Source organism: Balaenoptera musculus, chromosome 2, assembly GCF_009873245.2.
Source record: "Balaenoptera musculus isolate JJ_BM4_2016_0621 chromosome 2, mBalMus1.pri.v3, whole genome shotgun sequence".
Classification (NCBI taxonomy): domain Eukaryota; kingdom Metazoa; phylum Chordata; class Mammalia; order Artiodactyla; family Balaenopteridae; genus Balaenoptera; species Balaenoptera musculus.
In genome coordinates, this window is record NC_045786.1 from 150400263 (window position 1) to 150412616 (window position 12354).

Consider the following 12354-nt stretch of genomic DNA (forward strand, 5'->3'; position numbering starts at 1 on the left):
CATCATTATATCCTGCTGTCTTTACTTCCTACTTTGTCTTTTTGGCACAAGTAGGCAGTTGCCCCTCCATCTCCCAGTGTCCCCCTGTCACTGCCCAGCTCCCAGGGGCTGGTATCGAAGACATCCCCACCACTGCCTCGCCCCTGCCCCCGGCCCCATTTGGACATGATCATGGCTGCTCACCAACTTGGGGGCCACAGGCAAAAAGGCATGAGCCCTGGGTTGGGGCGCAGGGTCTGGAGGGCAAGGGAAGGAACCTTCCCAGCAAGAAGAGGGACCGCCTATGGAGGTCCCAGAGGTAAGGGTGAGGGGGAAGCCGGCGCACTCAGCCTCCAGCCAGGGACCAGATGGCTACCATCTCCCCTGGCTGTGCTGCAGCTCCCTCTGCCCACCGCAGCCTTTCCTCCCTGTTACTGGAGAGTCCCTTGGATGTAGTACAGATCTGAAGGGGGGCCTGTCTTTCTGTACTCCAGGAATACAGCCCTCCTGGAATGGGCAAAGCAGCTCTCTCCCCGGTTGTGCCTTCAGAGGTCACATGATGTAGTAGAACCAGACCCTTAGATTCCAATCCTGCCTCTGTCTCTCTCCAGCTGTGTAGCTTTAGGCCCATTACTTGACCTCTTTGAGCCCCAGTTTCTCTACCTGTAAAATGGGGATACTGATGATACCTACCTTTTAGGCTGCTACCTCTTAGCTTGCTTGTGAGGTGTGAGTGATGGTCAGTGGGATAACCATACGAAGGCACCAGTACCATGCCTGCCCTTCACAAACATCTGGGTCCTCTCCTTTCCCTTCTTCTTCTGAGGATTTGTCATGAGATGTGTCCACTTGGGCCTGGAGTTCGTTTCCAGAATTCTCTGTCATCTTTTTCTTTTCTCCATTTAGCTTCTGTATTTAGCCTGGGGGCTTTATTCCTGTTTGCTGGGATGTTTGCTGGTGTTCTCTGCCTTGGGGGTGGCGCATAGGAAAATGATTAGGAGGGGGCTGGGGAGGTGGATGTCCTGGGCTCAGGTCCCACTGCTCCCTGGCTGCCTGAACTAGGCTAGTCACTGAACCTCTCTGTGCCTGAGATTCTCTGTGCCCAAGATGGGATAATAATAGTACCTACCTGTTGTTAGTACAGGAAGCAAAAACCACTTTAAGAACGTAAAGCAAACAGAGTTTAAACCAGAGAATTACATGCTCATAAAATCACCAGAAGGGTTAGAACCTGAGTCTTTAAAATAGAGCAGAACTGACCCACTAGACAAAGTGCTCCTCAGCCACAGCCAGGATGGGAGTACTGGAGCCATGGATTCACATCCTCTCACCTGCAAGCCAGGACCAGGGAACCTCTGCAGCCCGCGCCACAGTTTCTTCTCACCCTCCCTTCCCCGGGAGCCAAAGGCTGGGCATTGATCTGCTGCAGACAACTCCTTCCCCTCCTCAACATTGCTTGTCAGCTGAGCACAGCCGGAGCAGCAGGAAGATGGCCTCCGCCCCACTTCTTCCTTATAAATCTATCTCCAGTGCATCTAATCGACTGAACCTGACCTGTATTCAGAGCCCCAGCTGCAAAGGGGTGTTGTAAATGTCGTTTTCAGCTTTCCAGCTTCTGCAATAGAGGAAGGCACGCTAGAAAGAGGTGGGGACGGACGCCGAAGGCCATCCACCGTATCCGACAGGCAACCTGATAGGTTTGTTAACCCAGGTGATGCGTTAAGAGACTTGGCACAGTGCCTGGCACATAGAACTCATTCAATAGCTGTTACCTGGCCTTCCTATTATTGGGCCAGGGGTATCAGCAAGCACTGCCCACAGAGCCCTGGCAGAGAGAAGCAGCAGCGGAAATGAGTTGCGCTGCGTGGTGCTGTCCGTGGTGCTGAGCGCCTTTCTGATTTTAGCTGGAGTGATGGCAAAATGGAGCACCAACCCGCCCACCCCGTGCTGGGGCAGGCCACAGGGGTGGTTGAGGGGATCATTTAGGGCTGTCCTCAATCCTAGGAAGAGGATAGCAGAGGTAGCCACCAATATTGGGGGTACTTATAGTTTATAAAAATGTCTCCACTTATTATCTCCTTTAAGCAATCTTCATAACACCCTGGTATAGGCAGGATGGACATAATTATGTCCATTTTATAAAAGAGAAAACTGAGCAGCAAGAGGTTAAGTAACAGTTAGCAAATAATAGAGCCAGATCCACACCCGATCTCCTGACCCCGAATCGTACGTTCCCTTTCCTCTATGCTGTGACATGAGGCGCAAGACTTGTTAACCAACGACGTGCTGTGGAGAGGCGAAAATGAATGACTCAGGTACTCTCTGCACACTATGCAAGCGTATGCAAATCACCCACGTTTTATTTCCTGCCCCAAATGTGGCCCTGGATAAAGACCCTTCTATTTCATTGAGGCCTATAAATGTTGGTCATCGTGGGGGAGCCACAGTGACATAGGCCCTGCCATCAAGAAGCCCACAGATTTGTCAGGGAACTGGCCACTCTTGTGCATGAAAACCAGGAGAAGTATGCCAGGTGGTGGTAGCAAAGGCCGGCTGTGAAAAGAGGGTGGGGACAAGGTACAGACTGGGCTGCTCACTGGAGGAAGGCTTTGAGCTGGACCCAGGGGCTGTGAGGCTGCTGAGACCAAGCCTCCAGCCAAGGCCAGGAAGAAGTGGCTCAAGCTCAGTCAGGGCAGGAGGAGCAGCCCTGATAGATATGGGGACAGGACAGAGGGCAGGCATGGTGCACCATGAAGAAGTGGCCAGGCCATTGATCTCTGACATAGGGAGAAATGCAAGAGTTTGGGAATTCAAGTGAAGAGGTGGTGTGAGCCTCTCTAGATTTCCAGCCAACTTTCCGCAGACTCAAAATGAGCTGGGAAGGGGAGGGGAGCTCTCCGGAGAGAGGAATATAAGGACCAGTCTCATGAGCTGCTCCACAGTGGCACGATTTAAGGGGCACTGAGCTTCCATCCTTTATCCCCAAATCTCCTCTTCCTCCCTGCTTATTTAGCGGGTGTCAGAAAACCTTTTGGATCTTCAAGAACTCCTTATCTAGATGCAAATAACCCTAGAAATCTTAAGCTGGTGTTTCTCTTTCTTGGCTGTATATAAGAATTGACCGGAGATTCTCATTCCTAAAGTCTGGAGTGGGGCGTGAGTATCTGGATCTACTAAACACCTTGCAGCTAATTCCAGTGTCCCCCACCGCAGGCTGAGGATCACTGGTCCAAGCCCAAGAGTGCTGAATGGGGAACCAGAAAACCCAAGTTCTGATCCCAAATCTACCACTTTTCCCAGCCTCAGGCGGATCTCTTAGCCTGCTGGTGACCCAGTTTCTTCATGTGTAAAGTGGGCAAACCATCCTGTGAAGATATGAGGAGACCCAAGGGCAGTTTAGAGCAAGGAAGGGCTTACTGACACTTGGGGAAGAGTCATGGCCAGCTTGCATGGCGGGTAGGGACAGACATTAACCAGAACCCTCACGGCGGTTACACCCGCTTCCCCTCCTCCCTGTCCTCAAAGTCACTGCCCCCTAGTGGTGAGAGTGAACCTGAGCCCCTGAGCTTTTGTCCTGGAAAGGGTCGGGGTGGGAGCAGATCTGAGAGCAGAGGGCATGCAAAGGGGATTTAAGGAAAGACCCAGAGAGGAAAGGGAGATGGGAGGGGTGCCCATGGCCAGGAACACTATTTTTTTAAGGTCCAGAACCATGGGAAGTAATCTTTCTTGTTGTTAACAAGAGGTGATGAATTATTGAAGAGACTGAGAAGGCCAGATGGCAGGGGGTGCAGGGCAGGTGCTATATCTTTGTGTATTCTGGGGGGGGGGGGGAGTCTTGGGGGGGGGATCAGGGTGACTTCCCGCCCACAGCTTCTTCTCCTAGGACGTGGCTTGTGACTACAGTGATTTGCTTCTCCAAATCAAAATGCGGGCCCTATGGACCAGTTCCTGAGAGCTCATGGGGATGGTGGAGCAGAGTTGGCTCTGGCCAGTTCCAGGAGTATAGGCCGTGTGGCTGTAGGCTGTGTCTCTGGGACATCTGGAATCCTGGCTCCAGCCTGGACCTCGGAAGCCTCCTATGAAAACCCCAGCCCAGAGAAGGGAAGGCACCTGCCCAAGGTCACACAGGTGGCCTAGAGCCCAGCTCTCCTGGGATCCCTCAGTCCACAGTACCTTCCACTGCACCACCCTGAGAGGCTGGGAAAGGTTCTATCCCTGGACTAGGGCTTGAGCGAGGTCATCCCCTCCCTCTGACTCCTGCCCAGCACTGCCAGCCCAGTAGAGGCCCAGAGGGTCTAGGAGGTATCAGAGCAGAGGGTTATGAACTGCCCAGGTTCAAGGCCCAGCTCTGCCACTTACCAGCACTGTGACTTTGGGCAAGTTATTTAACCTCTGTGAGCCTTAATTTTCTTTTTCATCTAGGGGAGATTCTAGTACCCTAGGGTACTTCTGAGGATGAAATGAGCTAGTACTTCAATAGGAAATATTTTCCTATAATAAATGCTCAATAAAGTGTTAGGGGTTAATAAGATTGGCCCCTTCTAGGGCTTCCTGGACCACCTAAACTCTGGGATTTGGACTTGGCCTTGAGATGGCCAGCTCACCTAGAAGGGAAAGTGGGGAGCAAAGTGCTGGCCTGTCTAGTTAGGGCGGCAGTGGCTGAAGCCAGGCCAGGTCTGGAAGCCTGGAAGTGAACGATGGACCAGAGGAATAATAAGGACAAAGCCAGTTCTTTCTGAAGCCTTTGCCCAGTTTCTGAGGAAAACTTTGGCCAGGCCTAGGGCTGCTGAGCCTCCAGCTTGTGCCGCAGGATGGGGCAGAAATGGGAGGGGAGGAAGGCCTCACACTTCCCTATCAGATAAGATGTGCAACTGAGGGGACCTGAGAATCCTGACTCACCAATCAGCCTTAACACCATCCCCCTTCCTTGGCCCAAAAAGCAAGGCTGGCATTTGCTTTTCATATACAGGAAGAGCAGAAGCAGCGCCAACCACAGGCTGCAGTTTGAGGATATCGTAAGGCCCTTCCCATACTCTGCATCTCTCCTTTTGCCTGTTCCAGAGCAGAGTAGGGGGAAGGATGCTAGGAATGGTCCAGTCTGGGCCCCTCACTGCCATCTCACAAAGAAGCTAATGACGATGATGACAGTGCTGGCTAATTTTGAACGCATATATTTCCAAGCACCATGTGAAGGGCTATATGTGAATTATCTTACTTCACCTTCACAATAACCCTGAGAGGCAGTACTGTTGTTATCCCCACTTTCCAGATTTGGAAACTGAGGCTCAGAGAGGTGAAGCCACTGTCCATGGTCACACAGCTAGCAAGGGTGGATCTGGGACTTAAGCTCAGACACTCTGGATCCAGAGAGCCTACTTTTCCCTGATGCTCCGAACAGCCTCCCTGTGCTCTGCTGTGAAATTCATGCCCAAAGAGAGAAGTTCCTTTATGCCCCCTGCACCAGGCAGGTTGGTGTCCCTGCTCTGTGTGCCTTTAGTACCCTCCAAATTTCAAGTTTTATTATTTCCAGGGCTGATACTCTGGTCTCCAGAAAGCTTTCTGTCCTCTTCTTCACACACAAGAGCTAGTTCCACCTCCAGAAAGCTCTCCTTCCGGAAAGAAGGGAGAAGGAAGGTCCAGGCATGGTTTAGGGGTGAGGAGAAAAGGCTGGGTGCTGCTCTGTGTTTCCATGGCAACGCAACAGCCTTCCTCATTACTGCTTTGTTTGCTGCTGAGAAACCTGAGGAGGGTGGTGAGGTGGGGGTGAGGCTCTCTTCTCTCGTTTCCTTCCTCACCACCCCTTCAGGCTGGGCAGCCAGGTGAGCTGAAAGCCTGCACCTGACACAATGTTGCTGGCTGGATTCCACCCGACTCCAAGCTTAGAGGCTGGGACCTTGTATCTGGAGTTCTCCTGGGCAGAATGGCAGCCTGGGCCAGGCCTCTCAACAGCATTCCCTTCCCCAGATCCCAAAGGCTGTGAATTCCCTAAAGAGGACCTCATGTTGGTACTTCCAGGGTCTACACAGGGCCTGGCAAGAGTAGACACTCAATGGATTCTTATTGAATGAATGAATGAACAAATGAAAGAACAAACCAGCAATCCATCCTCTACTAGAGCTACGAGTATTCATTTTCACTTTCCCAAACCTCCATGCTCTGTCTCCCTTCTGGGTCTCTGCCAATACGGTTCCCTCTGCCCATGCTTCCCCACTGCACTGTGCTGATTCTGACACCTCATGTCTCAGCTTGGAGGTCACATTCCCACAGAAGGTTTCTGTGACTGCTTGATGGTGGGCCCTCCCCATGGCCCCTGGGCTATGGGAGTGTGCTGGAGTGCAGAGGCATGTGCCTTGTGTGCTTGCGTGTCTCCCCAGTGAGTCTGGGAGCCTCATGCAGGTGGGAACCATGTCTGCCAGGCCCCTAGATCCTGACATGATGCCTGGCTCATAGTAAGTGTGCAGCTCTTCTTTGTGAAAGGTCAGAAAGGACGGGGTGGTTCTTTTGGAATAAGAGAGAATGAGGGAGTGGGAGTTGATGAGTGAAAAGAGCAGCATCCAGAACTCAAACCTTCTTGGAGTCGGATGGAAGCCAGAGCTCTTCACAGCCCAGGACCCCCTCCCCTGCCCTCATCATGCATAGTGTTAACCAAATAATAGCAACAGTCCCAAGTCCCTGTGGTTGTGCAGCAGCTCACACCCTCGGCCTGGTTCCAGTCCCCAGACAGCCTTGAAAAGAGGGCCTTATGAATCGTTCCCCTCATTTTAAGGTGCTGGGCAACTGGATAGCCACGTGCCCAAAGATGAACTTAGACCCTTACCTCACACCATATGCAAAAATTAACCCAAAATGGATCATCAGCTTTACTGTAAGAGCTAAAACTATAAGGTTTTTAGGAACATTGAAGAAAATCTTTAAGACTTTGGGTTAGGCAAAGACTTCTTAGATACCAATACCAAAAACATGGTCCATAAAAGAAAATTTGATAAATTGGACTTTGTCAAAATTTATAACTTCGGTTATAACTTTGGCTTCAAAAGACACCACAAAGAAAATGAAAAGATAAGCAAAAGACTGCAAAAAAGTATTGGCAAAACACACACATGATAAAGGAAGAGCATTCCAAGCTTAAAGATGAGGAAAGGGGCCCTGAGGGATGATGCCGCCAGCAAAGACAGCCTGGGTTCCTAAGTCTCGTGGACTCTCCACTGCGTTTGTTCTTCTGCAGCAGCCCCGTAGCTGAGTGGGGCCTCCAGGCGGGACTGGGACTCTCGCTGGAGAAGTGACTCAGGGAGGAAAAGTCTCTCCCGAGGCCTGCAGACTTACCAGATGCACCTTCCTCCTTTTTCCACCTGCTTCCTCAACAAGGGCTCCCCTGAGTGGCCACCAGCAGAACCGTAGCTTCCTGCCACAGCTGACCCAGAGCCTGGGATGGCTGAGATGCCTGCTCCATCTGCCAAGAGACCCCAGGAATGCCATCGCTGCTACTCGGACTCTCCGGCAGATGGCTTACTGTTAAAATATACTGTGTTCAATGTAAACTATTATAATTTTACATTTGGCTAAACATGTTAGTGTAAATGCGTGGAAACCAGTGACCTGGGATAATTAAACTGTGGGCAACCTAGGCAGAAAGAGAGGGGAGCAGAAAGTAGGAAAACCTAAGAAGATAGGCAAGAGGCTCCCTGCTCCCGTTAGATGCTAATCCGGGGGCGGGTGTTGTTCTCCTTCCTTTTTCCAGGACTAATCTCATTACGCCCTTTTCCCCTATTTTTGTGAGTTAGCACAGGGAATCCAGACTCCCGGGCCCCCTCTTGTCTCCTGTACTCCAGTCCCTTTACCTTTATTCCCTTCTCCATCCCCAGCACCCAACCATCCCTAATACCTAGAACCATTCCACTGTGTCCCCTGGAACTCTGTGTCCACTTTTCATTTTACAAATATCTATGTGATACTTCCTGTGTTCCAGGCATTTTTCTCCATGACTGACAAACCTTAATCCACATATCCCTCTTAACAGCACTGTGAAGTGGGTACTAATTGATAGCACCATCCCCATTTTACAGATGAGTAAATGAGGCATGGATAAAGAGCTTGCTCCAGGTCGCTTGGCAAGTAGGAGTTGGAGCTGGGATTCAGTGCCAGAGCCCACAGTGCCCAGAAACACCCCCTCAGAGCATCACCTTTTCACTGGGAACTGAAACCCAAGACTCCCCAGGACCCTTACCACCCTCTCAGGGAGTGGTTTCTGTTTCTCTCCCAACACCATGGACCTGGGGACGGGAGAGATGTCTTTCTTGCTCTTTGTAACTTTCAGACTATTCTTCCCTCCTCCCTGCAAAAGCCCCCGTCTTGTACCCACGGGTGTCAGCCTAGACATCCTGCTCCCCCTCTTTGTCATAGGCATCTACTCCCCCCAACCCGGGTCACACCCCTCCTTCCTGGAAGAGTTCAGTTCCTGCCTCAATGTCATGACACTACTGCTCCTGTCTTCATTCTTGCTGATTTCAGTATCCACATATCCACAGAGATGATCTGTCTAACAGTCTAGCCCCTCGGTTCTCTGACACTACTCAGCCTCTCACTCCATGGAAATGCCCTAGATCTTATCACTACTAATAACTGCAATCCCTTCTGAATCTCAACATCACCCAGATCATTTTCCAACAGCCAGTTCCTATCTGTCAACTCACACCCTCTAGGACTCAAAAATTCTTCTACCCACTGGAGCTCCAACAGCTTTCACTGTTCCTCTCCCTTCTCATGTTTCATTTCTCTCCTTACGTGCCTTAAATTCCACGGCCAGTCATTAAAATTACTCCCTTGCACCTTCAATCCTCTTGTTTCATTCTCGTACTTGCTTGGGAAAACCTCTACCCTGGTTAAAACTATGTGTGTGACTCTTTCACACCTGTAAGCACACAGATGAATACAGTTGAGGGAAATGCACAGTAAGACTTACTGCTCTTGCTGCTCTTGTTGGAAATTCAAGACCGTGAACCTCAGTGGGCCTCTAGAGCTGCCCGTCAGTCCTGCTACATTCCCCTAACACACTCACTCCTCTGGACTTCTGGTTCTACCTTTTTTCCTGTTCTCAAACAGCCCACATCTGCCTACCACCAGCATCACACACTCACCTGAGACCTTGTTCCCTCTTTTACTGAGAAAATAGAAACTGTAAGGAAAGCATGCCCACAGTCTCCACCAGCACTCCTGCTACTGTAGGTCAGCCCTCCGCCCTCAGCTCTCAGCAGAGGCCAACTTCTCTCCTTGGGCACTAGTTCCCAACCCCTCCTACATCCTCGCTTTGCTCTGGTGACTCTGCATCTCCTACATCACCAGATTTTTATTTTCTATTGGATCGTTCCCATCAGCATACCATGTGCAGCTATTTCTCCCTTCCTAACCACTTCCGCCTCTCCATGCTCTTCGAAAGAGTTTCTGATGCCCCTGGCTCCAAATCCTCTCCTGTCATTCTCTCTTGCAGCTCTTCTAGTCTGGCCACCGATAACCTCCGCCTTGCTTCAACTATGGCTCCTCCTCAGTTCTGCTGTTACTTGACCGCATCAGCACAACTGGTCCCTCCCTTCTCCGGGAAGCATTTTCTTTGCCTGGCTTCCAGGACAGCACCGTTTCCTGCTGTTCCTCCATCCTCACTGCCTGCTCGTCTCAGTCTCTTTTTCTGCTTCCTCCTCATCTGACCAACTTGTATATATTAGAGCAGCATCCCAAGGCTCAGAACTTGACCCTCACTCTCCACTCCCTCCTTCAGTGATCCAGTCCTACGCCTCGAACCGTCATCTGTCTCCATGCTGGCAACTCCCGTGTTGTGTGTCCAGTCTCTCCTCTGAACCGCAGACACATATCCAGCCGCCTGCCTGGCATGTCCGCAACCCAGCTCCCGGTGCCCCCGCCATCCTGCACTTTCCATCCAGCACTTCCTGTCTTTTTCATACAGTGGCAGCACCTCCAGTTGCTCAGTCCACAAGCCTTAGTCATCCTGGACTCCTCTCTTTCACGCTCCCCGTTCAATCTATCAGCAAATCTGGTTGGCTCCACCTTCAAAATACTTCCAGAATCTGACCATTTCTGACCACCTCACTGCTCTCAGCTCAGTCCAGGCTACCGCTATCTCTTGCCTGGGTTGCCACAGAGTCCTCCCAAATGACCTCTCTGCTTGCCCTCACCCCCACTTATTCTCAGTGCCAGGGTCAAAGTGACCCCTTTAAAACATGAGTCACTTCATGTCACTCCTTTGCTCAGGTACCCCCCATGCCCTTCACTCTCCCCTGTCCAGCCACACCAGCCCATTAGCTTTTCCTCTGCTCCAGGCAAGCTTGCACCACTGCTACTACCGCCCCCAGGCTTTTGCTCTGCCTGCAGTGTCCTTCCCCCACGGCTGTATGGTCTGCTCCCCTCTCTTCAAGTCTTCGCTCAGATGTCATCCTCTCAGTGAGGCCTTCCGCAATCACCCTCTTTACAATCCTAATCTCACCCCGACCCCTGCACTGCTTCTCCCCCCTAGAATCCCACGAGGGAGGGATTTTTTTGTCTCGTTCACTGATATACCACCAGCATTAGTCTAGCACAAAGCAGTCGCTCACCAAATACTTGTCGAATGAACAAGCCTACTTTTCTTGAATGGGAGTGAAGAATTTCTAGGGTGTGATGCAGTCTGGAGCCAAAACAAATGATCTTTTAAAATCAGAGCAACCTTGCAGATAAGTCCAAGCAGCTGCTGGTCACATCCAGCTTTTGTTCGTACTTTCCGCTCTTACCCAGGCCTGAAGAATACAGATGCCCGTGACCATGAGCTCTGCATCTGAGTCTCCGACTCACTGCATTGGCTCGCGACCCTGAACAGGTGTTGATCTCCCTGGTTCAAGTTCTAGGTGAAACAGGGAGTCATTGCTGTGTGTCAGGCACTCTGCATCCTTTCCTTACTTAGTCTTGGGAGCTATTGCCTTTCTTGGAAACTAGATCAGAGAATCGTAAGATGTTAAAGATGATCGTCAGTGGCCCTATCTGCGCAGGCGCCCCGTGATGCAGTGGTTCCATCCTCTAAACTGAATCTTTCCTCTCTGAGACCTTTGTGAGGCTTGTTCATTTATATACAAGAAAAGCTTCACAAAGGTAGAAGTAGGAGGACCCATTGGATATGCATTTTACAACTCTTTTAGCAAAAGGAGCAAGTGGTACAAAATAAACACTCTCCCAGGGAATCTGGGCTATTCTGCCATCTTGGTCCTGGGTTTGAGGAAGTGGTTTCTAACAGCAGCGGTCCCCAACCTATTTGTCACAAGGGACTGGCTTCGTGGAAAGACAATTTTTCCATGGACTGGGGGCAGGGGTGGGGGATGGTTTCAGGATGATTCAAGCACATTACATTTATTGTGCACTTTATTTCTGTTATTATTACATTGTAATATATAATGAAATAATTATACAACTCAGCATAATGCAGAATCAGTGGGATCCCTGAGCTTGTTTTCCTGCAACTAGATGGTCCCATCTGGGGGTGATGGGAGACAGTGACACCCGAAGTGTGTTGCTTATGACCAGTCTGCTCTGTAAGATGCAGCTTAATTGTCACTTGCCACTCACTGATAGGGTTTTGATATGAGTCTGTAAGTAACTGATTTATTATGGTCTCTGTGCAGTCAGACCTCTCTGCTAATGATAATCTGTATTTGCAGCCGCTCCCCAGCGCTAGCGTCACCGCCTCAGCTCCACCTCAGATCATCAGGCCTTAGATTCTCATAAGGAGCGCACAACCTAGATCCCTCGCATCTGCAGTTCACAATAGGGCTTCCGTTCCTATGAGAATCTAATGCCGTCCCTGATTTGACAGGAGGCAGAGCTCAGGTGGTAATGCAAGTGATGGGGAGCGGCTGTAAATACAGATGAAGCTTTGCTCACTCACCTGCTGCTCACCTCCTGCTGTGTGACCCCATCCCCCCAGGGGGTTGGGGACCCCTGTCTTACAGGACAGGGCTGCATGCCATCTCAGGGCTGAGCCTCCTGCCTTGACCATTTATAAGCTCAGTGCACCCCTGCCAGCTCCCCGGCAGGCTTCTGCGTGTTGCATAATGCGGGGGGAGGGGGGCCTCATGTTTGACTTGGAAACCCCTCTGTTCACCAGGGAGCCTCCCAGGATGACTGTCTCGCCGGGCAACCTGAATATGGTGGAAAAGCCCCGGAACTTCTCGGCGGACGACTGCTTCCACTCTCGGAGCACTGTCCTGCAGGGGCAGCCCTTTGGGGGTATCCCCACTGTGCTGTTCCTCAACGTTATCTTGTGGGTGGTGAGTTCTGGGCACTGCAGTGGGCAGACAGAGAGGTCTCACCCAGGGTGGATGGTCCAGCTTTCACAAGCGA

At 51.0% G+C, this 12354-nt stretch overlaps 1 protein-coding gene across 4 annotated transcripts in view; it reads left to right on the top strand.

Annotated features, from left to right (window-relative positions):
- Positions 1-12354, top strand: part of TMEM63C (transmembrane protein 63C) — a 132584-nt gene that overhangs the window by 84479 nt on the left and 35751 nt on the right. For all 4 annotated transcript variants that reach the window (XM_036841854.1, XM_036841852.1, XM_036841855.1 and 1 more), the window contains exon 2: positions 12119-12281. In XM_036841854.1, the coding sequence (XP_036697749.1) occupies positions 12132-12281 (150 nt within the window). In that variant the 5' untranslated portion in view covers positions 12119-12131. The remainder of the gene's footprint in view (positions 1-12118; positions 12282-12354) is intronic.